Source organism: Ursus arctos, unplaced genomic scaffold, assembly GCF_023065955.2.
Source record: "Ursus arctos isolate Adak ecotype North America unplaced genomic scaffold, UrsArc2.0 scaffold_20, whole genome shotgun sequence".
NCBI lineage: Eukaryota > Metazoa > Chordata > Mammalia > Carnivora > Ursidae > Ursus > Ursus arctos.
Genome location: NW_026622875.1, coordinates 32,449,892 through 32,474,166, shown reverse-complemented (window position 1 = coordinate 32,474,166; position 24,275 = coordinate 32,449,892). Strand labels below are relative to the sequence as shown.

Here is a 24,275-nt window from a genome sequence, read left to right as displayed (position 1 = left end):
CCCCTTCTGGTAAGGACATCAGTGTTAATCAGATTACGTCCACCCTTAATGACCTTATTTAACCTTAATTAACTCCCTAAAGCCCCTATCTCCAAATAAGGTCACTTTGGAAGTTAGTGCTTCAAATATGAATTTGGGGTGGGGGTAGGACACAATTCAGTACATAGCAGTGTGACTGATCTGTAGCATAGAATCTAGGGGCCAAGAGTGATTCTGGATCCACAATCCCATTTCGCAGATGAGAGACCAAGCCTCTGGAAGGGGTCACATCCCTTTTCATGATAGAGCATGGGTCCAAACCGCCTGTTTCTCTGTCCAGTCGTCTTTCCTACAATCTCTTATCTAAATGAATTTAGGGCATTTAGGAGCCATTAGAAAAGGGGGGGAAGGGCAGAAAGCCCCTCCCGTAATGATTTCTACTGTGGCGGGGATCCTGTTGTAATTTTCTTTATACTCTCCTCACCTAAGACCAGGAATCCTTCTTGAATCCTGTTATATGTTTAATGTAAGTTTGTTGAATTGAATGGAACTCAAAACCTGGTACACTGACTAGAACAATGCCCGAGGAAACATTTTCAGCGGTAAATCGTTTGGGAAAATTCCCCTTTCCGGCAAATTCTACCTCTTGACAAAAGCTAGCTGAAGAGTTGTCTGTACAGCTGCCTGCATCATGAGAACGTCCAAGAAGCTACGCATCTAGAATGCATCTGACAAGCTCAGATCTGGTGTGTGAGATCTGTCCCCCCTTAAAAAAAAGATCTCTTCTACCTAAATATAGTTTTCTTCTAAAAACTGTCTCCAAATGACTGTGTTTTACCCTGAATAAGTTCTCCCCGGTGCATCCTGACGTTGGAGCGTGAAAAAGAAGGTAAACGCGTGAAATCAAATGGTGATTGCTAACAATGAAATTTGGGCTCATAAAATCAAGGATATTATTCAAAACTGCGAGGTAAATTAGTCTCATTCATTCTGATGGGGCTAGACTCTATGGCTGTGTGTGCCTTCTTTAATTAACATGCTGAAAAGATGTTCTGATTGGGATTATTAATGAATGCAGTGAAAATTTTTGCTGCTTGTAAGGTTTCTGCCACAGACGGTTTACACAACTCCCCCCCCCCCCGCCTTTTTTTTTTTCCACAGATTCCTTCCACAGCCTGACAGATGGAGTATTCATCTTTGAAGCTGTTTCCGCAGAAGATAGCAAAACCATGCAGGGCTACGATGCTATTGTTGTCGAACAATGGACAGTCCTGGAAGTAAGTGTGGGGTTGGCAGTGGAACTTCTTTTGTTGGGACAGTGATTGTTTTATCTGCTTGCTGGGTCTGACTGTGTCTGCTGTGGCTCTCCTCTGAAAGGGCAGTTTGACCTGGGTAGACCCTCCAAGGCCCCGTTCATCCTTTCGTGCCTGCCGGTTGGGGGAACAGGCCCCCGCTTTCCCCTTCTGTAGGAGAAACACTGTGTGTGCTGGATCATTGGGTGGAAGGAGAGTCTGCTTTCGTTCATTTGCATATAACTGAAAACCCCAAGTGGCATAAACGAGGCCAGCACACAGTTTGTGTCTACCATAATAAGAGTGACATTATTATTGGAGTTAGACCCTATGGCTCCCTCTGCCAAGTATCCTTAGGAGAAATTTGGGTGCACACCCTCACTTAACCTTTGCAGTAAGCCTAGGAGGCAAGTACATGACGGCCCCCATTTTACAGATGAAGAAACTGAGGCACAGAGGCGTTAGGTCCCTGGCCCAAGGTTACATAATAAATGCTGAAGGATGCCTTTGAGAAATGTTGACCCGTGAAGCCACCAAACTGCTGTGGGCAGAGGAATTCCTCCAGCCACATTCCCCTGGGACGTTGGAAGAGCTGATTTATTTCTGACATTCCCTGGTATATACTTTGGAGGGTATTTCTCCAACTACAGAGGGATGGTCTCTTATTCACCCAGCATCTTGGATGTAAAGGGGGAAGCCCTTTGAACATACAGGACTGATTTCTGAACTGATTTCTTGAGTAGGCCCTGGAAGAACACAGGGTTGCATCGCCCTGAGGAGCCTTGCCAAACTGGGCTCTCTGTGCCAAAGTAAGACAGATGTGGCTGCAGCTGTTTGTGGGGAGTATGGGGGCACCGGGACCTACCATCCAGGGCGTGCTGCCATGCCTTTGTGCCCTCTGGAACTGCCACCTGATGGCAGGCGACTCCCTCACGTGGTTGCTGGATGGCAGCAGGCGCCCCAAGGGCACCGTTACCAGTTCTTGAAGCCCGCAGCAGTTCTGAGCAGGCACGAGAGGGGTGGCGGAGCTGTTGAGGGTGTGCGTGCGTCTGAGCTGTGAGGTGCAGTTACCGCTTGCAAGTATGAAAACCGTAGAGGACAGAGGAAAACTGTAGTAATCAATCAGAAGCAGGAATTCCAAAAACCCAGCATCCAAGACCCATGAGGTTAGGGGCCACGGGTCCTTAAGGAAAGTAAGGAATCGGGTGATGACCTGGTTTGCCATCAGGCTCCCTCATTTCCTCCTGCCTGACTTTGGTCTCAGTGGGCCTCCACGCCCTTAGCTGGAAATGGGATGCAAAGGAGGTGAGGCCCCGTCTAACATGGAGAGTCCAACAATGGCAGGTCATGTCCCTCTTGGGACCCTAAGCTCCCTGAATTTAAGATGGGGCCATGCCGTTCATCCAGCCCACTGCATGTGGTCGGATGAAATATGACAGCATAGGGGTCACAATTGCAGATCTTAAGGACCCCATTGAAACAGCCCACATGCTTCAACAGTCTGTAACTGTGTTTGCTCTGTAACACTTGGCTGTAACAGCAAGCCACACATGGCCGCACCGAAAACAGGTGCATGTATGCAAGTGATTGGCAGGCCACGGGAGGGGTGTAACATCTCGTGCCGTCTGCACATTCGAATGGCTGTTAAGGGAGGGCATTATGGTTTCCTCAAGAAAGGTGACTCAATGGCAATGGTCCAGAACTTCACATTGCGGTCCCAGGACCAGCAGCATTGGCCTCACCTGGGAAGTTGCTATAAATGCAGATTCTTGGACCCCACCCCGGACAGACTGAATTGGAAACTCTGGGGATGGGGCCCAGCAATCCCTTTTCACCAGCCCTGCAGGGGATTCTGATCCACAACTTCAAGAACCAGTGTCTAAAAGAACAGTGCGATGCTGCTCTCTCCAGCTGTGTGCAGTTGTGTGCTGTCGGACGAAAGTGGTGGTGGGAAAAGCACCCCAATGACTTGTCTCCCTTCAGCCTTGGATACAGTGCCCTTGATGGGTAACCAGAGCGAGTGCATCCTACCTCACGTGTTTGTGGGAGGAAGATAAGGTTACAGACTAAAGTAAGAACACGATTGTTTTTTTAATTCAGAGAGGTCAATTTCATGGGTTAAGAGCCTCGATCAGGAAAGATTAACATTTATTCAGAAAGTTTTCCTGGCTATGCGGATTGGTTTCCATTAGGCTTATTTGTTAATTGTATTTCTTTCACGGATGTTTGAACTTTTTTTTCTCGTGACCTTATTTTTGTGCATTAACCTAGTTGGTGATACTAGTTTTGGGTCATGCTGCCATTGTCCCTTGTCCCCTTCTCCCCCAAACCCCCACCAAGACACATACACACACTCTTCAGGAATGCTGTGGCTTTTCTCTGGGGATCCTTGGAAATGACATAGGGTTTTAAGACCCATGATGGGCCCAGTGCTGTGCACCGGCCTGCAAGGCCAGTTCTTGCCTCTCTTCCCAGCTCCATATTCAGTGACAGATTCAGTCAGATTGGTAGCTTGGAGTTGGCCACAGTGGAAGTACTGCACCATGAAAATTGGCAAATCCCAGAAATCAGGGGTTGTTTTTTCCCCCCCCTCGGGAGAGCCAGCTGTAAGCAGTTAGCAGCACATCACTGGATAGGCCTTTATTCCATCACATGTCAACATGATAGGCAGGTGTGGCTGGCATCCAGTTAGGCAGAAACACATTTTCTTAATTTTCCTGATGGTGACAAGCGGATTACTGGTTTTGATGTAGGTGTTCGCCCGTTTTCCCTGCACAAGTCTTCAGACTCGCTCTTTTCTCCGGTGCCTTTGGAGCGTTCCCAGATTTCCCAGTGGAAACAGCGCCTTGTCCGTGTCAGCAGCATCAGCCTCTGATTGCCATCTCTTGAGGGCTAGAGGAGGGGCGATCTCTCCTGGACAGGCTGTACCCCTGGGTATATGGGTTTCTCTTCCTCTTGGCAGCTAGGATGGACAGACTTAGGGTTAGCTTATGGGTCACCTCCTCCAGGAAGCCTTTCAGACTCCTTCAGAGTTAAAGACTCTCCCTCTGTGTTTCCATATTGTCTGTGCATAAGCCTGTCACCTACTATTATGAAGACTGTGATTTCTTTATCCACATTCCTTCCTTCACTTTGAGTTTCTTGGCCTGGGGTGGTTCATCTTTGTTCTCTAAGGCTTCCAGTAAATGCTTCCTGAATTGGATGGAAGCCTTTTGGTTCAGCAGGAGGTACACATACATTTCTCAGAATCGAGCTGGAATCCATTGAGAACCTTTAAACACATAGATATCCAGGTTCTCCCCCACCAAGTTTCCTTTTCAAGCCCACTTTGAGAATCCCCGCCTTAGCAGAACCGCCTACATACAAGTGTGTCCCAGCACGGCCCAGCAGTGCCAGCCCGGGGCAGCTTTGGCCATGGCTCAGCTCTTTGAAGAGGCTGTCAGGCACCCCCTAGTCCCCCCACAGACGACCCCTCGTCTGCATGCCCCTCCAGGTGTGTGTGTGTCTGTCCAGCAACGCCACCTTCCACCCTTGAGACCCAGCTGCTTCCTCTCTTCTCCACCCTTTTGGCCTCTGTGAAAGGTCTTTCCTGTTCAAGCCCTGGGCAGGTTCCTCTTGGCTCACAGCTGACCCTGCCTTTTTGGCAACCTCGGTCCCCCCAGGCCAGCCCATAAAGTCCTGGGCTCTGGCCACAAAATGTTTCTGACCAGACTTTTCTCTTTTCTCACAGTCCCAACTGTGCTTTTGGGCCTCTTTACTCTCGCGTATATTAGTAGCCTCAGCCGCTGTACGCATGGGCCATTCTCGTTCAGCCACAGCTTCCTGGCTTCCCTGTCCACACGTGCGCACGTGCAGACATGCACATGTGCACTTGCACGAGGAAGCCCACCTAGCTCTTCGCAGCTCTGCAGACCCTGCAGTATGTTGGAAAGAGAACGTAGATTTTAGAGTCTGGCCTGGGAATGCATCCTGGCTCTCTCATTGCCAGCCGAGTGACTGAGTGTATGAAAAGTCAATCACCCCTTCTTTTTTTTTTTTTCCATCGTTCCGTTGTATAAGTAGGGACCCTGCTAACCTCTCAAAGTTGAGAATTAAAAAAAATAATATATTAAAAAGTTGTGAGTGTACTACTTGGCATATAGTAAGTAAACAGCACTTTCTTTGATTGGTCACCTGGTGTCATCAGCTAGAAAGATCCTCTCCCTGGTGCCTTGATCTCGTTCTAAAAGCACAGCAGAGGTGGGGCTAGGGGAAGTGTGGAGCCAAACACATTGTGTTTTTCTCAGTTGGAAACCTATGGCCTAAATTAAAGGCAGTTGTGAGTAGTAGAAAAGTCCATCCATAGAACATTTGTAATGGGTATTTTGTTTACCTTCCTTGAGCTTACAATCTAGAGTGTGAGCCAAAAGGGTCCTTCTTTGAAAGGAAAAGGGAAACCACGTAGATGAGTAGGTGAGAGTAAGAGCTGGAAGGACAGGCAGGGACCCTCTTCTTTATTCTGAGGCTGCGTACCCTCAGCCTGACAGCCCGTCACAGCTATGGACACCGTCAGGTGCCCCCGGAGGCCGTCTTCATCCCCCCCCGGCCACTGCCGGAATGCCTCTAGTTCATCAGTGCGTCTTGTGAAATTTGCTGCCAGAACTGAGCACAGGAAAACAGGAAAAGCACTTCTAGTTGATGCAGTTGGTATGGTGGTTGGAGAGTTAATTGAAAAAGTCAATTAAAAAGAACCCAAGAAAATCGTATTCATATTTCGCACATTTTTTAAATGTAAAATACATAACTGTGCATACATTTGCCAATCTTTTAGAGTTTGAGGTCTGCTGATTGGAATTCTCCTTCATCTTTCTTGTGTAAACCACACCTAAAGTGTCGCTATCACCAGTGTCCTGGGTCAGTTTTTTTAAAAGTCTAGGAAAGCGATCACACCGCAGAATCCTTGTTTTCATGATTTTTTTCTTACTCTTTTCCAGCCCCCACCTCTTCTAATTCAGCCACAGTTCTTAATTTTAAGCAGCTGCACTTTGTCAAGTCTCTTCAAAGTATTCCACTTAGTTTTCTTAGAAACAACTTCTTTCACCCTCACCATCAGTTAAAATAAGTCAAATGAAGACACATAATTATGATAATGGGTTTCACTGACGTACACAGGTCTGGGGACATGTGGGACTCAGCCTGATGTGCTCAGTTGCTGGGATCAGGGGGATGTGAGCAGCCTGCCACCTGTGAGCACTTGGTCCCCCGACAGCTAGACCTGGGCTTCTGCTAGTCCAGCAGGAGGATGGAGCGGCTCTGGGGGCAGCCATGACAGATTGCGTCATGCAAGGTGGCATGGAGTCAGCTCTCCCCGTCCTCTCCCCGTGTGTTCAGTCTGTTGTTGAACTGACTCCCAGTTCGTCTCATCCCATTAATTTCTGCCCGTTTTTCTAGCCTGTGGAGACACTTCTGATCATGGCTATATCATCCTGCACTCTTGGAGGACCATCTCAGCGTTGGCTTCTCTGCAGGTTTCATATGTAGGATGGCTCCTTTCCAGGCCAATGTCAAACACACTAGATGGAGGACACGGTCCTTTGGCATGTTGACGGCATCTGTCCTCTAGTCTCTAACACGATGCCAAACCCCTTTGCAGAGGCTTCACATGGCCCTGTTATTCACCTAACATGTCACCATTACCCCTGAAAGAATCACGGGAAACTCGGTGAGATGCATTTCTGTAACTGACATCCATTCTGGGGCACACCTCCATCCCACCTGTCCCCAAACCCTGTCCCACAACTTACAGGTCCCACTTGTTCTCCAGAAACTTCTATATTCTGTAGGCTGCTGGGGATCCACCTTTTGTTTCTAGGGGCTCCCAGCCATCTCTTGAACAATCAACACAGGACTTGCCAGGGAGTAACATCAATTTCCATGGTATCTAGAGTCCACCACCTTCTGCTGTGACAAGGGAGCCAACATTTATTCTTATTAAACCATCTGGCATTCTTTTCATTGCCACAGTTTCTCTAGGATAATTATTTTGGTTCTGAGATCATAGCCTTGAGTGCCAAAGACTGCAGTTCTCTGTCTTTTTCCTGTGATTCAGAAGATTTTCCCGTGAGCGATCACTGCCATGAATGACCAGGACTGCAGACACAACCCTCCTCACTCCCCCCACCCCCACCCCCCGCTCCCCCACCCCTGCCCACCGCCAGGCCATCACACCACCCTTTTTCCAACCCAGAGCAAATCACAGCACAGAGGATGCCCATGAGGTGCTCAGGACAACCTTGAGTCTGTTCTAGCAGCTCTGGGTGCTTTCACTTTGCTCCGATTCCTTGTGCCCCGCCTCCGTTTCGATGGTGACGCATCAGTGGTGACACATCAGTGCACTGACTGTGATGACTGAGCACCTTTTCCTTAAAATGTCACGCACCGACACGCGATGAAGTTCAAATTTATCGTTTAAAAATTCGAAGTTTGCAGGGCACCTGGGTGGCTGTGTTGGTTAAGCATCTGCCTTTGGCTCAGGTCATGATCCCGGGGTCCTGGGATGGAGTCCCACGTTGGGCTCCCTCCTCAGTGGGGAGTTTGCTTCTCCCTCTCCTTCTGCTCATGCTCTCCCTCACTCTCTCTCTCTCAAATAAATAAAATCTTTTTTTAAAAATGCGAGGTTTGCTTTGGAGAGCAGGTTGCTAACCTCTTTAAAAACGTGGAGTGCACACTCCTACCCATGACTCAGCAGGCCTGTGCCCCACATCCACCTCTCCTAGAGAAACACGCACCTTTGTTCACAAGGAGCCACGCACAAGGACATGATCCCCGCATGATTAGAGTAATAGACAAAAGGAAACAATGTGCATGTCCATCAGTAGGGGAATGATTGGATAAAGGATGGTACATCCTTATTATGGATGTAGTCATTCCGTATAAACGGACAGGGAAGGGACTCCAAGAAATGTTAAGTGAAAAGACAAGTTGCAGAACGAGGCTGTGATGGTTAAGTTTAGGTGTCACCCTGGCTGGGCTGTGGTGCCTAATTGTTTGATCAAGCACCAGTTTGAGGTTGCAGCGGACGGAGTTTTTAGATATGATTAACATTCAAATAGGAGGCTTCAGGTAAAGCAGATTGTTAATCCTTTTTCATGGGGGTGGGCCTCATCCAATCAAGTTAGGGCCTGCCCCACAGACTTCGGACTTGGTAGCCCCAATTGGCAGGAGCCAATTCCTAAAACAAAACAAAACAAAACACCTCAATCCCTCCCTCCTCCTGCTCTAATATGTGTACAGGTCTCCCCTACTATCTGAAACTAGAGCACTCCTGCGAAAACTTTCATAGGCCTAATGTAAAGCAAAGAAGCAATTACCATTCATTTATATGGAAAAATTTTTGAGCATTCCCAGACCCACAAAATAACCTCTTCTTAGGCTCTTCTGACCTTAGGACACAGGTGCTCACAGACACAGGTCAAGCTCTGGCGGCTTGATGCGGAAGGGCTGTGTGGCTGCTGGGGAAGGAGCTTGGCCCTGCTCAGTGTGCGTGGCCCTGTACCAGCTCGCTGCCGAACAGCCACTGAACGCTCGTTCCACCTTTTGCCTTTTTTCACAAAAGCAGAAATCCTCATCAGATTTTTTTTCAGTTAGCAAAAACAGGTACTCATGTAGGTCTTCTGTAAAATCGCAGTGGTGAAAGGCAAACTTTTGAAAAGCGGTGGGGGGAGGGCACCTGTATGGGTGTCTCTGTCTGTCTGTCTCTGTCTCTCATACATCCTACTGGTTCTGTTTCTCAGGACAGCCCTGATTAATACAGATACAAACAGGGCGAAGTCCTTCGTGGGGGAAACGCTTCACAGAACCACACGATCTATTTGCTGTGGGTATATGGAAATGCGGGAAGAAACCTTGGAAGGGCACCCGTCAACCCCGTAACAGTGGTTCTGTGGGACTTGGAATGGAAGAGTGGGAGGCAGCTTTATCTATTAACGTTTTCATTTTTCTATAGAGAAGTATTCATTTTAGTCGGGTAATTAAAAATTACATTCTAAAAGATAACTGGTTATGTCTCACCACATCCTTTCTTCTCTTCGGCTTTAGATATTTGTTTTCTCCTTGTAGATAAGGAAGTGAAATGAGGGTTGAATAATTCCACTTTCTCTTATCTTCAACACTTTGTACAACTTCTTGCTTTTTTTTTTTTTTAAAGATTTTATTTATTTATTTGACAGAGATAGAGACAGCCAGTGAGAGAGGGAACACAAGCAGGGGGAGTGGGAGAGGAAGAAGCAGGCTCATAGCGGAGGAGCCTGATGTGGGGCTCGATCCCAGAATGCCGGGATCACGCCCTGAGCCGAAGGCAGACGCTTAACTGCTGTGCCACCCAGGCGCCCCCAACTTCTTGCTTTGAACAGAGTTTTAAAAGGTGTGTGTCTGTGTCTATATGTATGCAGTCACGTGCACCCAGTCTCATTCTGGGCTTAACCGTCGTCCTTTATTGGGTTTGCCTCACTTTTGTCACCATCCCTGAAGGGTCACGTACCTCCCTTCTGTCCTTGTAAATCCACACTCATCAGTCTGCACGGGCTCACTGATTTCTTTAGTTACCTGCAACTTTTACCCTCGAGTGACGCCGCTACCTGGGGTTAGCTTCCCTTCAGGTGTTTCTTGCCACAGGGCCACATTGAACTTTCTCTGAGCTTCTGACATCCCTTTTCTTCTTGTCCCTGGAAAGGGTCTCTGGTGCTCCTTGGCTATCAGGAACTTGACGGAGGACAGCTTAGTTTGTATGGTCTGTGTTCCCCCACATAAGTCACTCCTCTTCCCAAAATGATGGAGATCGCGTTTAAAAACAGTGATCCCTTAAGGCCATTATCAGGTCATGGAGTCTGGACTTCTGATCTAAGTCTTGGGCTGTCTGCTGGGTTAGTGGAGCTCTGGATGGCTCTCTGTCCCTCTTCTTTTTCAGCCAGAATTTTCCCTCTGCCTGCTTCTAGGCAGCAGTGGCTTGACTTGGGGGTCATGAAATGCCATGTGGATTGTGGCAGTGGCAGCAAGAGATACATGATGGAGTTTGGGATGAAAACCAGCCCTCCAGCTTCCCCATGAGATGGCTGCACTTGGTGGAAGATTATGTAGGAGTAAAAAAAAGCATCTGACTTTGACTCAAGTCATGATCTCAGGGTCCCGAGATCGAGCCCTGCATCGGACTCCCTGCTCAATGGGGAGTCTGCTTCTCCCTCTGCCTCTGCTGCTCCCCCGGCTTGTGCTCTCTCATTCATGTGCTCTCTCTCTCTCAAATTAATAAAATCTTTTTTTTAAAAATTGAGGTGAAGAGGTTTCATGGATATAAAATAGAGAACTCTCGGGGAATTGGGAAGCCCCAGAGGGTCAGAGAGAGGGATCTGCTCTTTGCCGCCCTGGAACAAGAAAGCAGAGAGGTGTTTGCTGAGGCCCCTCCCCTTGAGGAGCATCCGGGTGGACAGAAGACTTCCTGCGGAGTAGCAAGGCACACTGGATGCTGGACGGTACACTGCTGGACAGTTCCCCTGGGAAAGTAGAGACTGACCAAGGTCTGCTGGACACAGTGGGCTCCATCAGAGTGTGGATGAGCCAGGGGCGTTGGGAGAGGGGCTTTCTGCGAGTGAGAAGTGGCAAGAACAGAGGCAGACCAGAACGGAAAGCGCATCTGTTCTTTTTTTTTTTTTTTCTCAAATTAGAACATTAGTGGCTAAGGTCAATGTTTTTCTAGATTGTTGGATCCCTTTGTATCACTGCGCTTTCACTTCCGGCAGCCAATGCGTACGTGCCTTTGCTGACACCTGCGCCCGGGCTGCTGGAGTCTGCTTTGTGCTCAGGCAAGGTGACCCGAGGGTGCCAGGGTGGTTAGATGCCCCTGGGGTAGTCCTTGTCTGTGACTGAGGAGGGGGCGTATAGGAAAGCCCAGCTCCCTTGCTTCAGGTTGGACACCTCTGAGTATAGCTTACCCCCCTGAGCTTCCCATGGGGTGAGGCTAAGCTATGGTTCAGGGGACGTTGCATAAACCTGTGTCCTTGCTTGGCTTCAGCCTTTTGTCCGCCTCCCCCCACCCCCTCACTGCCTTATAATAAGCTACTTGCATGTAAATCCTCCTCTCGGGGTCTGTTTCTGGGGAAACTGGCCTAAGATAGAATATGTCTTTTAAAAAAAATTCCATGTGATAGTGTGAATTATGTTGCAAATTGAGATAAAAAAAATTATTGTGGGTTTTATAATAATTTTAAACAAAACTCTTAACAGTCCCGAAGTGTATATATTAAAAAAGTGAATCTCCTTCCCACTCTGGCAACTCCATTCCCTAGTTGCCCTCAGGGAGCTCCTCCTGGAGACAAACAGAGGTGGGAGACACACACAGACGTACGTTAGGTAGGCTGAAAGGTGCCCTCCAAAGGTACCAGCTTCTAAGCCCTGGAACCTGTAAACGTTACCTAATTTGGAAAGAGGATTTTTGCAGATGTGATTTAAGTTAAGGATCTTGAGATGGAGCGATTATCCTGGGTAATGTAGATAGGTCCTAAACACAATCACACATAGCGTTCTAAGAGGGAGGCAAAGGGAGATTTTACGCACATGGAGAAGACATGAAGGCAGAGTAGAGAGAGATTTGGAAACGTCGGCCTTGAAGACTGGAGAGATGTGGCTACAAGCCAAGGAACACAGGCAGCCACCAGAAGCTGGAAGAAGCCAAAGATGGGTTTTTTCCCTAGAGCCTCCCAAGGGAGCCTGGCCCTGTGATACCTTGATTCCGGCATAGTTGTACTGACTTTGGACTTCTGGTCTCCAGAACTGTGAAAGAATGAATTTCTATTGATGTAAGCCACCACGTTTGTGTGTGCTGTTACAGCAACCCTGGGAAACCGGTACAATGTGCATGGAGGTAATAGCAGGGGAGCCCTGGGGCGTGTACTTGACAACATGTCTGCTTGAGAAGAGAGCCTGTGGAGAGCTCTGTGGGCCATGCAAGAGCCTGGGGTTGCAGTGGGCTGAAGGGGGCCATGGTGGGGATCTCATCAGAGAGCTGTGAGTCCAGCAGTTGGCCCTGAAGTGGCATGTTGTTGGGAGAGATGGACTGGAATAGGGGGAAGGTAGACAGACACTTGGGAGAGAGGCCCCAAGGTCAGAGAACAAGGGTGGTGGTCACGGTATCAGTCAGGATGCTCCCTGTGTCAACAGCAGAACATCTAACTAGAAATGTAGGGATTTTTCTTCTCATTTTTCTTCTTGCTGAGTGGGAAGTCTGGGCAAAGTGGGGGTGGTGTCAGAGTCAGCTCTCTTGATGGCTTAAGGACATCATGGAGGACCCGGCTGCTGTCACCTTTCTGCATTCTGGTCCTCGGCTTGCCTTCCAGGTCTCTCTTTGGGATGCTAGGCCCAAGGTGGCTGCAGCAGCTCCAAGCATCTCATGTGAACATACTGACAGCTGGGAAGAACAGGGCATTTCCTGCTACGTGCCCTTTTTTTATTAGCAAGTAAAACTGTTCCCAGAAACTCTGTAGCAGAGTTTGCTTGGGTCCCCTTGGGCAGGGCTTGGGTCACAGACCAACATCATTGTCGAGGAAATGGTTAGCTTGAGCTAGAGAGGGTGTCACCTGGGCAGGTGACTGGGGCTAATAAGTGGTTATTTTGGCAGCCAACAGTGTTTGCCACTGAATGGGACTGGAAAGGCAGGGGATACTCCTAGAAGTATTTTAAAGAAAACTGGACTTAGTGACGGCTTGGCCAGCAGGAGGGTGAAAAAAAAGAATTCAATGTTTTTCTTCCATAAAGTCAATGGTCTTGTTATCTCAGATACCCACATTTCACTTCCTGTACAAAATTTAGTTATGCAAGTTAAGTTAGACCTTTTAAAACATTTATTCCACAAATAAATATTGAGTTCCTACTGTGTGTCAGGCGCTATGAAAACATGATGAATGGAGGGAATTTGGGCAGGAAGGATTGATGTCTTTCACTAGAGAGTAGGAATACAGTCATTAAAAATGAATTCCCACCCCCTGGCCTTTGCACGCCCATAAATAATTTCTCTTCGTGTCAACATGTCCTGAGGGTGGTGACAGGCGCTAAGTCACCAGGACCCTTGTGGAGCTGACGAGAGGGGAGAGGCATGTGTATGTACATTCTGGTGATGACCACAGGGCAGGGTGAATTTAGAGCTTTGCTGCAGAGGAAGGGATGGTGAAAGAAGTCAGCACATTTCTAGAATCTTGTAACAAATGCATTTAAAAAACAACAACAACAACAACAAAAAACCAGTATGCTTTAAAGCCTTCATCGTGTGCCAGCGAATGACAAGAAGGAGGCACCCTCAATGTGATTTGATAGGCTTACTCTCTACATTTCCCCGGTGTCTGACACTAGAAGGATGGAAGATAGTTCTGTGGAAGTGTTAAACACATGCACACACAATTACTCTTACTGTTTCTTTGGGTCGGAATCCAGGTGGGCTCAACTGCTTCCTCTACGGAGGGTCTCACAAGGCTGAAACTGGGTGTTGGCAGGTCTGTGTTCCTTATGGGGGGCTCTGGGGCAAGAATCTACTCCTAAGCTCATTCAGGTTGTTGGCCAAATTCAGTTCCTTGCGGTTGTAGGACTAAGGTCTTTGTTTCCTTGCTGGCTGCCTTTGCAGGACTTGTCTTTGCTCCTAGGGACTGCCGCATTCCTTCTCATGCTTTCTGTGTGACCCCTGTAAGAACTTTGTAGATGCATGGACAGTCTGCAAGCTGCAGGTGAGGAAGGCGAGATGGTTCTCCAGAAAGAATTTAGTGTATTAACTCAGTGAGTATAGAGGGTTGGAGGCTGTTCTTGTAGGTAAGTGATCCTTCATTGCCACTTTTTGGAATTTGTCCTTTTTGAAATTCACTTGGCCAGGAATTTTAATAAAACTAAATAAAAAAGAAGGGCTTAGGGTTGGAGCATGACTGGTTGAGAGGCTATACTGAGCAAAGGTGTGATTTAATTGGATGAAGGTCTTTGCTCCTGGGCCCTGTGGTGCCATCTTGTGCATTGGCCTCTTTTGCTGCTTTTTCAATGGCTTGTGTAGAGACTTAGGAGGTGGTGGGCCTGTGGAGAAAGACCCAAAGCTGGGAAGCCACAGAGTATACCAGGTGGCCATGAGGATCCAAAGAACAGGGATGCTCTTGGGCTCTACAAAAACATTCCAGTTGGGCATGGGAGGAAGAGGATGAAGGGCACATTCGACAGTGGGGTGTGGGGAAGATTCTGGACAACGCACTCATGCCAATATCAACAAGAACTGCTTTTTCTGAATCTATTTTTTACACATTGAGTTTCTAATTTAGATTACAGTTGGTGTTTGTGGAAAGTGCCCACTACTTTAAGAAAAAGGAAAAGGAAAAAAAAACAAAACCAAGAAACCTTGAAAATTATTTACCTAATCCAGCATCTGGTTTGAGCAGGTTTCCCCGACTTCTTAATTCCCTTCTAATCTCATTATGTCTTAATTTATCAATGTTAGTTTAAAACCAGTCCAGTAAAATATAATAGGGGCACATTCAGGTATCAAAAAAAAAAATCAGTTGCATTTAGGTTTAAAAAAATCAGTAATATAGAAGGGAGAATACCTGATTTGATAGCAGTTCTAATGAAAAAGAATTTTTTAAAAGATTTTATTTTTATTTGACAGAGAGAGAGCACAAGCAGGCAGAGGGGCAGGCAGAGGGAGAAGCAAGCTTCCCACTGAGTAGGGAGCCTGATGTGGGGCTCAATCCCAGGACCCTGGGATCATGACCTGACCTGAAGGCAGACACTTAACCAACTGAGCCACCCAGGTGCCCGTGGCCCATTGATTTTAAGTTAGTGGCCTCTTTGAGGCAGAATTCTTAATATCCTCTTTAGCGGAGGTAGAAGAGTGTATCTCTTTGCTTACATCACTTGGAAAATTAGATTAAGAAAGCTCAGGAGATAGTCTAATGAGGCCAAGAGGTCTGTTCTTTTCACAAAAGAGATGCATGGACAGTTCCTCAAAATGCTAATAGTTAATAGTTGGCATGTGACCCAGCAATTCCTTTCCTAGACAGATATCCAAGAGAAATGAAAACATTTGGCTACACAAAAATCTATACACGGGTCTTCATAGCACCATTATTCATAATATCCAAAAGGTGGAGAAAATCCAGATTTCTAGCAAGTGATGAATAAACAAGCAAAATGTCATATACTCATACAATGGAATATTGTTTGGCAATAAAAAGGAACGAGGTACTGATACGTGCTACAGTATCGATGAACGTTGGAACCATCATGCTAAAGTGAAAAAAGCCAAACACAAAAGGCCACATAACGTATGACTCCATTTACATGAACTGTCCAGATTGGGCAAATCCATGGAAACAGAAAGTAGATTGGTGGCAGCCCCGAGGTGAGGGGAAGGAGAGGGACTGCTAACAGGTACAAGAATTTTCAGGGAGTGATGAAAATGGTCCAGATTTAGACTGTGGTGATGGTTGCACCATCCTGTGAACATATTAAAAACCACTGAATTGAAGACTAAATGCGTGAATATTTAAATTTTTCAGTTGTATCTCGATAAAGATGTTTTTAAAAAGTGGTGCCTGTAATTGAAGACAGTTTAGAAAAGGCAAATAAGGAAAAGAATCTTAGCAAAAACCCTACTGTCATCATGGCTGAGAAAACAGCCACATAACAATGTAACATCTCGGTATATTTTCTTCTAGTATATATTCTGTCTATATTTGTATATTTGGGATCATACTATTCGTGCTGTTTCTACTTCATCAATTTAAATGGCTGTGAAGTATTTCAGTATATGAACAATCATATTTTAATTTACTTCATTAGTTTTCTGTTGTAGTTTTAGGGGGTTTCCAATTTCTTGTGCCTGTAAACCGTGAATATTCTTTTTTTTTTTAAGAGAGGGAGAGAGAGAGAAGAGAAAAGGGAGAAGGGGAGAGAGACGGGGGTGGGGGGAGAGAGAGAAAATCCTAAGTAGGCTCCACACCCAGCACAGAGCCTGACATGGGACTCGATCTCACAACCCTGAGATCATGACCTGAGTTGAAATCAAGAGTCAGACACTTAACCGACTGAGCTACCCAGATGCCCCAACCGTAAATATTCTTTAATTTTTATCATTATACTTCATATTACTTTTTGATTTAAAGGTCCATACTTTTTGTAAGCTAGTTAATTTTTATTTTTATCCCCCCAAAACAAAGTTTACGTTTGATTTAAAAGTTCTTGCTAGTGTTCGGAAGGGGGCATTGGGCAAGAAGGTAAAGGTCAAGGTTCATTACAAAAGTACTTCCCTACTTCACACTTGTTTGGGCCACGAGATCCTATAAAGCCACCTTCCCATATGAAGACAAAATAATCTTGAAAGAAGCAGGTAGACTTGTGTCTATTAAATTGTGGTTGGCTGTTTGTTTTCTAGTCTGTATCAGTTTTGGGGGTGTAGCAAAGCATTCCAATCTTGATAGCTTCAAATAGCTGTTTACTTAGCTCAGGATTTTTTGGGTCAGCTGAGCAGTTCTACTCTGGAGCAGCTTCGTTGATCTGTTCTGGGCTCTCTCATGCCTCAGCTGATGGCCGGGTGGTCCAGGGTGGTCTCGCTCACATGTCCGGTGGTTGGCTGGCTATTGGCTGGGGCAACAGGGTCTTGCATAGCTTAATGCCCAGGAGGTTAGGCGGGCTTCTTCACACGATGCCAGTCACAGGGTCTCCCAGAGCCCCAGTGTGCTAGCTGATTTCCTGCCTTGCTTTGCATCACATTTGTTAATATCCCATTGGCCAGAGAAAGTCACAAAACCAAGCTCAGATTCAAGAGCTGGGGAAATAGACGCTGTCTCCCGGTAGACAGTCTGCAACACGCTGCAGTGGGACAGATGCAGGGAATGGATGGATTGCTGTGTGGCCAGTATAAAAATTTACCAGATAATCTTTGCTAAAACATCCAGTGGCCTTAATGATTGGTGACCAGCATGTGACTCTGCGTGTTTAATTTTCATACAAGAACATACTTCCAGCTTCCGCATCAGAATACTCAGGAGAATGGTATCACACCCTCCTGGCAGATTAACTGACCCTTTTTTTTTTTTTTAAGATTTTATTTATTTATTTGACACAGAGACAGCCAGTGAGAGAGAGACAAGCAGGGGGAGTGGGAGAGGAAGAAGCAGGCTCCCAGCAGAGAAGCCTGATGTGGGGCTCGGTCCCAGGACTCTGGGATCACGCCCTGAGCCGAAGGCAGACGCTTAACGACTGAGCCAGCCAGGCGCCCCTAACTGACATTTTTTAATGGTAAACTCATGTTTCATCAATGTTGAATGTGATTTACAGCAATTTTTATAACACTTTGAGAATATAGGACAGCAACAGCAGAAGCTGCCCCAAAAGTGCAGCGGCAGGTGCATTCATTCATTTACTCCACGACTATTTATTGAGCACTCACTCGTGCCTGACACTTCCCTAGATACTTGGGATTCATCGGCAAAGAGATAAAAAAATCCTTGCCTTTTTAAAAAAGATTTTATTTATTTGTCAGAGAGAGAGAGCACAAGCAGGGGGAGTGACAGGCAGAGGGAGAAGCAGGCTCCCCGCCGAGCAAGGAACCGGATGTGGGATTCGATTCCAGGACCCTGGGATAGGGACCCGAGCCGAAGGCAGATGCTCAACCAGCTGAGCCAGCCAGGCGTCCTAAAATCCTTGCCTTTGTGGAGATCGCGTTCCTGTGAAGGAAAGGGCAATAAATCAGTAGACCAGTCTGTGCCAAGTAGTGAGCAATAAGATAAGTGATAGGGCAGAGGACAGTGGGTGATGGGGAGATTTTTTTTAGAGGACACCAAGTAGAGTTGGCCAGTCTCTCGGAGATCATTTTCATTTTTTCGACTTCGGTTTGCTCTTCATCAGCTCATCCTTTGGTGAGCCGCTGTGCAGATGCTGATGGGAACCCTGGAACAGCAGACTGTGGTGGATTTACCTCTAGGTTGTAGTGGAGCAGGGAGCCAGGGAGAATGGAAGGACTCATGGGATGGGGCTACTGGACAGTCAGGGATCGGACGTGTCCTGAAGGCTGGCTATTTTTCTTGGATGTCCAATTAGAAGTCCAGTTACTAGGAGTGGAGTCCTCAGAGGACGTGCTGTGGGATCCCTGCAACATAATTTAGCCTGAGGGAGAAGGGAGCACGGGGAGAGATGGCTGAGTTGGAATCATGGTAACCATAGCAACAAGATGCTGACAATTGGGTCGCTGGGAAGAGAAAATTGACTGAAGAGAATATTGACCGAATGCCAAAGTGGGACTGTGGCACCTTGAATTCACCAGGTGGAGAAAGTCAGGGAGAGAGAATCTGTTGTGTTGAGCACTGCACAGCATCGAGGTCTTACCCACTTTCTTTTCAGAGGGAACCCAAGGCTGATGTAGCCCAGCACACTGAGACACCCAGCTTTGCGTCGCTGTGTTTGTTGCTAGTTTGTGCAGTGACCGTGGACTAACCCTTTCCTTCCGTTTCCTCTTCTATTAAGATTTTGAACCAACCTTTGTTCAGGGCCATCTTTTGGATTAGCGTTTTATGATTATTGGTAAGGTGTCAGGACTCCATTGTAGAGGAAGGTGATAATTTTGATGTGGTCTTAAAATTTCTAGAGTTTTGGGGGCACCTGGGTGGCTCAGTCAGTTAAGTGTCTGACTCTTGATTTTGACTCCGGTCATGATCTCAGGGTTGTGAGATTGATCCCCGAGTCAGGCTCCGTGCTGGGTGTGGAGCCTGCTTAAGATTCTCTCTCTCCCTCTACCCCTCCCCACCTCTAAAAAAATAAAGTAATTTTTTAAAAAGTTCTAGAGTTTTTGCTGACAAACTTTCTGGCCCCCAGCTCCAAAGTAAATACCTTTAATTATATCCTGTGGAAAAGCTCTTTTTAAATCCTCTCTTTTCCAGGTAGAAGATAAGGTGAAAAAATAAAAAGAAAGGTTAGAAAATGATCCTCCATCCACGTCAAAGTGTCTAAAGAGGGAGTAATAAAGTGGCAATTCCTATTTACTCCCAGAAAGCCTAATTTCCTTGCTCATCAACGCAAGTGGGAGGGACTTGGCAAGTCCCTGAATAGAGAAGACGTTTCTTGTTTAATTGTTATCAAACAAAGCTGCTTCCAAGTCTGCTGGAGAGGACATGCTCACCCCTGATGCATTCAGAATGTGTGTGAAATGTCAGCTTCTGGAGGACGTAAGTCCCATGCTGCGACAGTATGAGGTCCCGCTGAGTAGCCAACGGGGTGTAGCAGCTCTGAGATGCTTAACTGTTTGCACTCAGAACTGTGGCAGCGGCTGTCCCCACCCACGGCCAGGGTTTGCCCAGTTGTCACCCCCTGGACCTCAAAATGTCCAGCCTCCAGCATAATCCCTGAGTCCAGAATTGTAACGTGCCTCTTGGGGTTCTCGTCCTGCTCGGGCAGGTGCATGTCAGCAGACAGCTCTGATAGTATGTGTGGCATGCCATCGCCTGCCACCCCACAGCCCCTTCCCGCCTTCCGCGGATGGCACTTCAGAGAAACCCACGTGTACCAGGACCAAATCGCCCTGCTTGTGCTCGCATCCAGGAGAGTGTTATCTTGCCCATGCAGGTGTGGTTTTCCTGCCAGCTTGGCGTGCGTGGTACTTTAGGGGAAGCCAGAGCAGCGTCTCGAGTGGGGCTGCTCTTCCCCAGGGGGCATTTATCTCTCCCTCCCAGGGTATGCTGGCGGCAGTGCTGGGCCGCATGGTAGGTTATCACCAATTAGACTTCAGGGCTGCAGGTGTAATGCAAGGTCACAGAGTGGCTGGCATAGAGGAGGTGAAGGCTGGGTGTGCCAGCTTTGAGTGTGGTGAAAAATTAAAAAACATGAATTCCATTCAGTCGCAGCTATTATGTTGGATTTCTCTCAAGTTAGACCAGGTGACTTTCACGATGGTCTTCCTTCGAGATGTTTGGCTGGGCATCTGGCTCTTCCAGAGGAATAAGAATAGGGCAGTTAGCTCCTACTGTGGAAGAAAATAATCAATTCTTAGCAAATTAAAATAACAACCCTTTGTTACTGCTAGTGAGCCCACAGATCAGCCAGGTGACTGCTGCTCTGGCTTAGGCTTGACTAATCCCTGCTGGGCTCCCACAGATGTCTCTGCTGCAGCTCACGGGTGCAAGATGGCGTCTCTCATATGCCCACCATCCTCCACCAGGCTAGCTTAGGCATATCCTCAGAGCGCCAGCAGGGCTCCACGAGAGCAAGTGGAAGCAGCAAGGCCCCTTGAGGCCCAGGTTCAGAACTCCCACAAGGTCACATCTACCATATTCTGTTGGTCAGAGAAAATCACTAGACCAGCCTGGATTCAAGGGGTAGAGAAACGGACTCTTCCTCTTTATGCAGAGTTATGTTGTAAAGAGGCCTGGGTACAGGGAAGCAATAATTGAGGCCATTTTTGCAAATAGTGCATCTCAAATAATAATAACAACTATCATTATTATCTTGTTGGGCTCTCAAAGGGCTCCAGAGTCGGTTACCTTTCTTGCATGGTGGAGAAAATCAGGCAAAGATGTGAATTAAGCAGCAGGGGTGGGTAAAGAGTCTTGGGATGGAAGGCTCTCTACACTGCCTGCATTTCATCTGCCCCCTTTTCTACATCTGAGAACTAAGCTTTTTTTTTTTTTTTAACATATTCTCTTTGAACGGTATGAAAGCCAAAGTTGTCTAAAATGAGACGGACTGCTTTCTTAGACTCTATTATGTTGGCCTAATTACATATCAGGAAAATGTTTTTCTGGGGCATTGTGTGTAAAACAAAGAGGAAAACAACATCTCCAGCCGGCCCCAGCGTCCTTGCCCCTCCCTCCGGCTGGCAGAGGCTGCGTCCCGCAGGAGGCCCAGGGGAGGATGGAAGATGAGGGCCTGGGAGGCAGGGCTGCTGCAGCCCCAGCTGGCCTCACAGGGATTTGCCCTTTCCCCAGAGAAAGCGGAGGGGCAAGTCGTTCCTTCCTCTGTCCTTCCCTCCAGCACAGCTCATGGTGGCTTCCATCTCGTGGGGGGAACGGCGTTAGTCTCCCCACACCCCCCAGACCGTGATCTCCCGCCGCAGGAGGAGAGGCTTCGCAGGCGCCCAGCATAGAACCAGGTTGACTAAGTGTGGAGTTTCATGAATGGAGTGGTACGAGTGTAGCCCTGTCCTCTGCGATACTGAAGGACTCGCTGAGTTTTCTGCAAGACTGGCCCAGTGTTAATGGTGTCCACTTACCACTGGATAAATAGAGATGAAACATTCCTTGGCATTTCCCTCCTGCCATGCCTTTGGGTCTCTACTTTCCATCACATGAGGGCAGGACTCCTCCACCCGCCCTTGTGGCCAGAGTCCCCGCTGCGCCCAGGCACAGTCCAGGCAAACCCACATTTCCTGACAGCACACTTACACCCTGTCTCGTCTTCACTACCAGCCACGTGCTCAACCTCTTGCCATCTGCCATTTCCCTCCTAAAATGTCATGGCCGTGGTCTCCCAAGACCTCGCTGTCAACTGCAGAAATAGTCCTTCGGGCGTTGTGTTGCTTGCCCTCTTGTGACATTTGATGGTGTGAATCTTTCTCCTTAAACCTGTTTCCCACCCTGGCTGCTTAAGCGATGATTTCTCTCCACCAGTTCTGTGTTTTCTTTATTTTCCACTCACCGCCCCACCTGGAGATCCTGTCCTCGGCCAACCTCAGGGCTCCTCGAGTTCGCTGCTACCAAGTGTTGGCTATCCCCTCCAGCTCTTTAGTTTCATCCTACCTTTGCCTGCCTTTAACAACTGTGTGTTAGGTTCCTGTTGCTGCTGTGGGCTTAAAACAACAGGAATTTACTCTCTCACTGTTCTGGAGGTCGGAAGTCCAAAATGGGTTTTAGGGGATTGAAATGAAGGTGGTGGCAGAGCTGCATTCTCTCTGGAGACTGTAGGAGGGAATCTGTTCCTTGGCTTTTCAACATGTAGAGGTCATCCTACTCAGGGCCAGTCACTCGGACCTCTGCTTCTGTCCTCATACCTCCTTCCCTGACTGACCGACCACCCTCCCCCAATCCCCCAGGGTCTGCTTCTCTCCTCGAAGGACTCTTTTGATTACATTGAGCCCACCTGGGTGATCTCTTCTCAAGATCCTTAACTTCATCACATCTGCCAAATCTTTTTTACCAAAGAAGGTGACATAGGCCCAGGCTCCAGGGATTAGGACATAGACATATTTGGGGGAGCAGGTGAACATATTCTTTCCACCACAGGCTCCATCTCATCTAGCTGCCTCCTGGACCTTCCACTGTTCCTCGAACTCAGCATGACTAAAATGGATTCACTCCCTCTCAGTGTCCTCCTTGTCCTGCCCGCCTTGGTTCAACATGTGATCAGCCAGTAGCCAGGCGCCCAAGTCATCATGTGCATAAAACATAGTTTAATTTAGCAAGCCTAATATTGATGGACACTTGGGTATATCTTTAATGTTTTGCTATTGCAAACAGTTCTCCAGTGAATAACTTTGTACATTTGTCACTATATATATATATATACATATATATATACACATATATATACATATATATACACACATATATATACATGTATATACACATATATATACATGTATGTATATACATATATACATATATATGTATATACATACATGTATATATACATATATATTATATATATGTATATATATATAAATTCCCAGAAGTGAGATTGTTGTGTCAAAGGGTAAATGTATTTGCAATTTTGAGAGATACTGTCAAATTGTTCTCTATGAGGTTGAATCAGTTTGCCTTCCTGCCACAGGTGTATGAGAATGCCCACTTCCCCACAGCCTTGTCAACAAAGTAGTTGTCAAACTTCTGGGTTTTTACCGATATGATAGGTGAAAATACATATCTCAGTAGTTTTAGATCACGTTTCTCTTATTGTGGGATGTGCTGTCTTTTAGTGTGCTTAATGGCCATTTGAATTTCCTTTTTGGTGACTCTCTTCCTGTTTGTGTCCATTTTAAAACTTGGATTACTGGATTTTTTTTAAATCAGATTTTAGGAGCTCTTCCTTTTTTGTCTGTAATAGGAGTTACAAATGTTTTCCCATCTTGTCTTTTGTCTTGCAGAAGGGTTTTTATGTCACCAAATTGATTATTTTTACTTTATGGCTTCCAGACTCTAAGTTAGTTAGAAAGGGCTTCCAGTTGGCTCATTAAAATAATAAAGCTGTGTTCAATGTGGGGAGTTGGATACAGACATCTATTTCTTCTGAAAAATCCCAGTGAAATGATACAAAAGGAATGATCAATGGTAGGTAGGTAGGCATGTAGATAGATAGATGATAGAGTCAATTCTCACTATTCATGGATTCTGTATTTGCAAATCCTACTTGCTTAAATTTATTTGTAATCCGCAAATCAATTCTCTTGGTGCTTTCACTGTCACTTGCAGGCATATGCAGAGTGGCAAAAAATTGGACTCGCTGACATTCATGTTCCCAGTTGAGGTGACACTCTGCCTTCTTGTTTCAGAAACAAGTGTCCGCTTTGCAGTCTACTTAGTGCCACATTTTTCACATAAGCACCTTTCATTGGTGATCGTGCTGTTTAAAGGGGCCCCAAGCCTAATGCTCAGGAACTGTCTGGTGTTCCTAGGCACAAGAAAGCTGCAGTGGGCCTTGTAGAGCAGACACATGTTAGATAAGTTTTGTTCAGGCTTGAGTTCTAGTGCTGTTGGCCGTGAGTTCAAAGTTAATGAATCAACAAGATATATTTTAAAAGGTGCCTTTAAACAGAAACACACATAAAACAAGGTTCTGTATTGATCAGGCGGTGAAGGTGTTGTCATCAGAAGTTCAAAGAAACCTAACCCTGTATTTCCGCTGGAGCATTGGTCAGAGTGTTCAGTAATTCTTGTGGCAGCATTCTAGAACAAAACTCCCATGAATAATGAAAACTGACTGTAGATAGATAGATAGATAGATAGATAGACAGACAAATGAATAGATAGG

At 46.7% G+C, this 24,275-nt stretch overlaps 1 protein-coding gene across 1 annotated transcript in view; it reads left to right on the top strand.

Annotated features, from left to right (window-relative positions):
- The window catches only part of RFTN1 (raftlin, lipid raft linker 1), a 190,853-nt gene that overhangs the window by 151,297 nt on the left and 15,281 nt on the right, over positions 1-24,275 (top strand). The window contains exon 7 of the mRNA XM_026496954.4: positions 1,141-1,256. Coding sequence (XP_026352739.2) covers positions 1,141-1,256 — 116 coding nt within the window. The remainder of the gene's footprint in view (positions 1-1,140; positions 1,257-24,275) is intronic.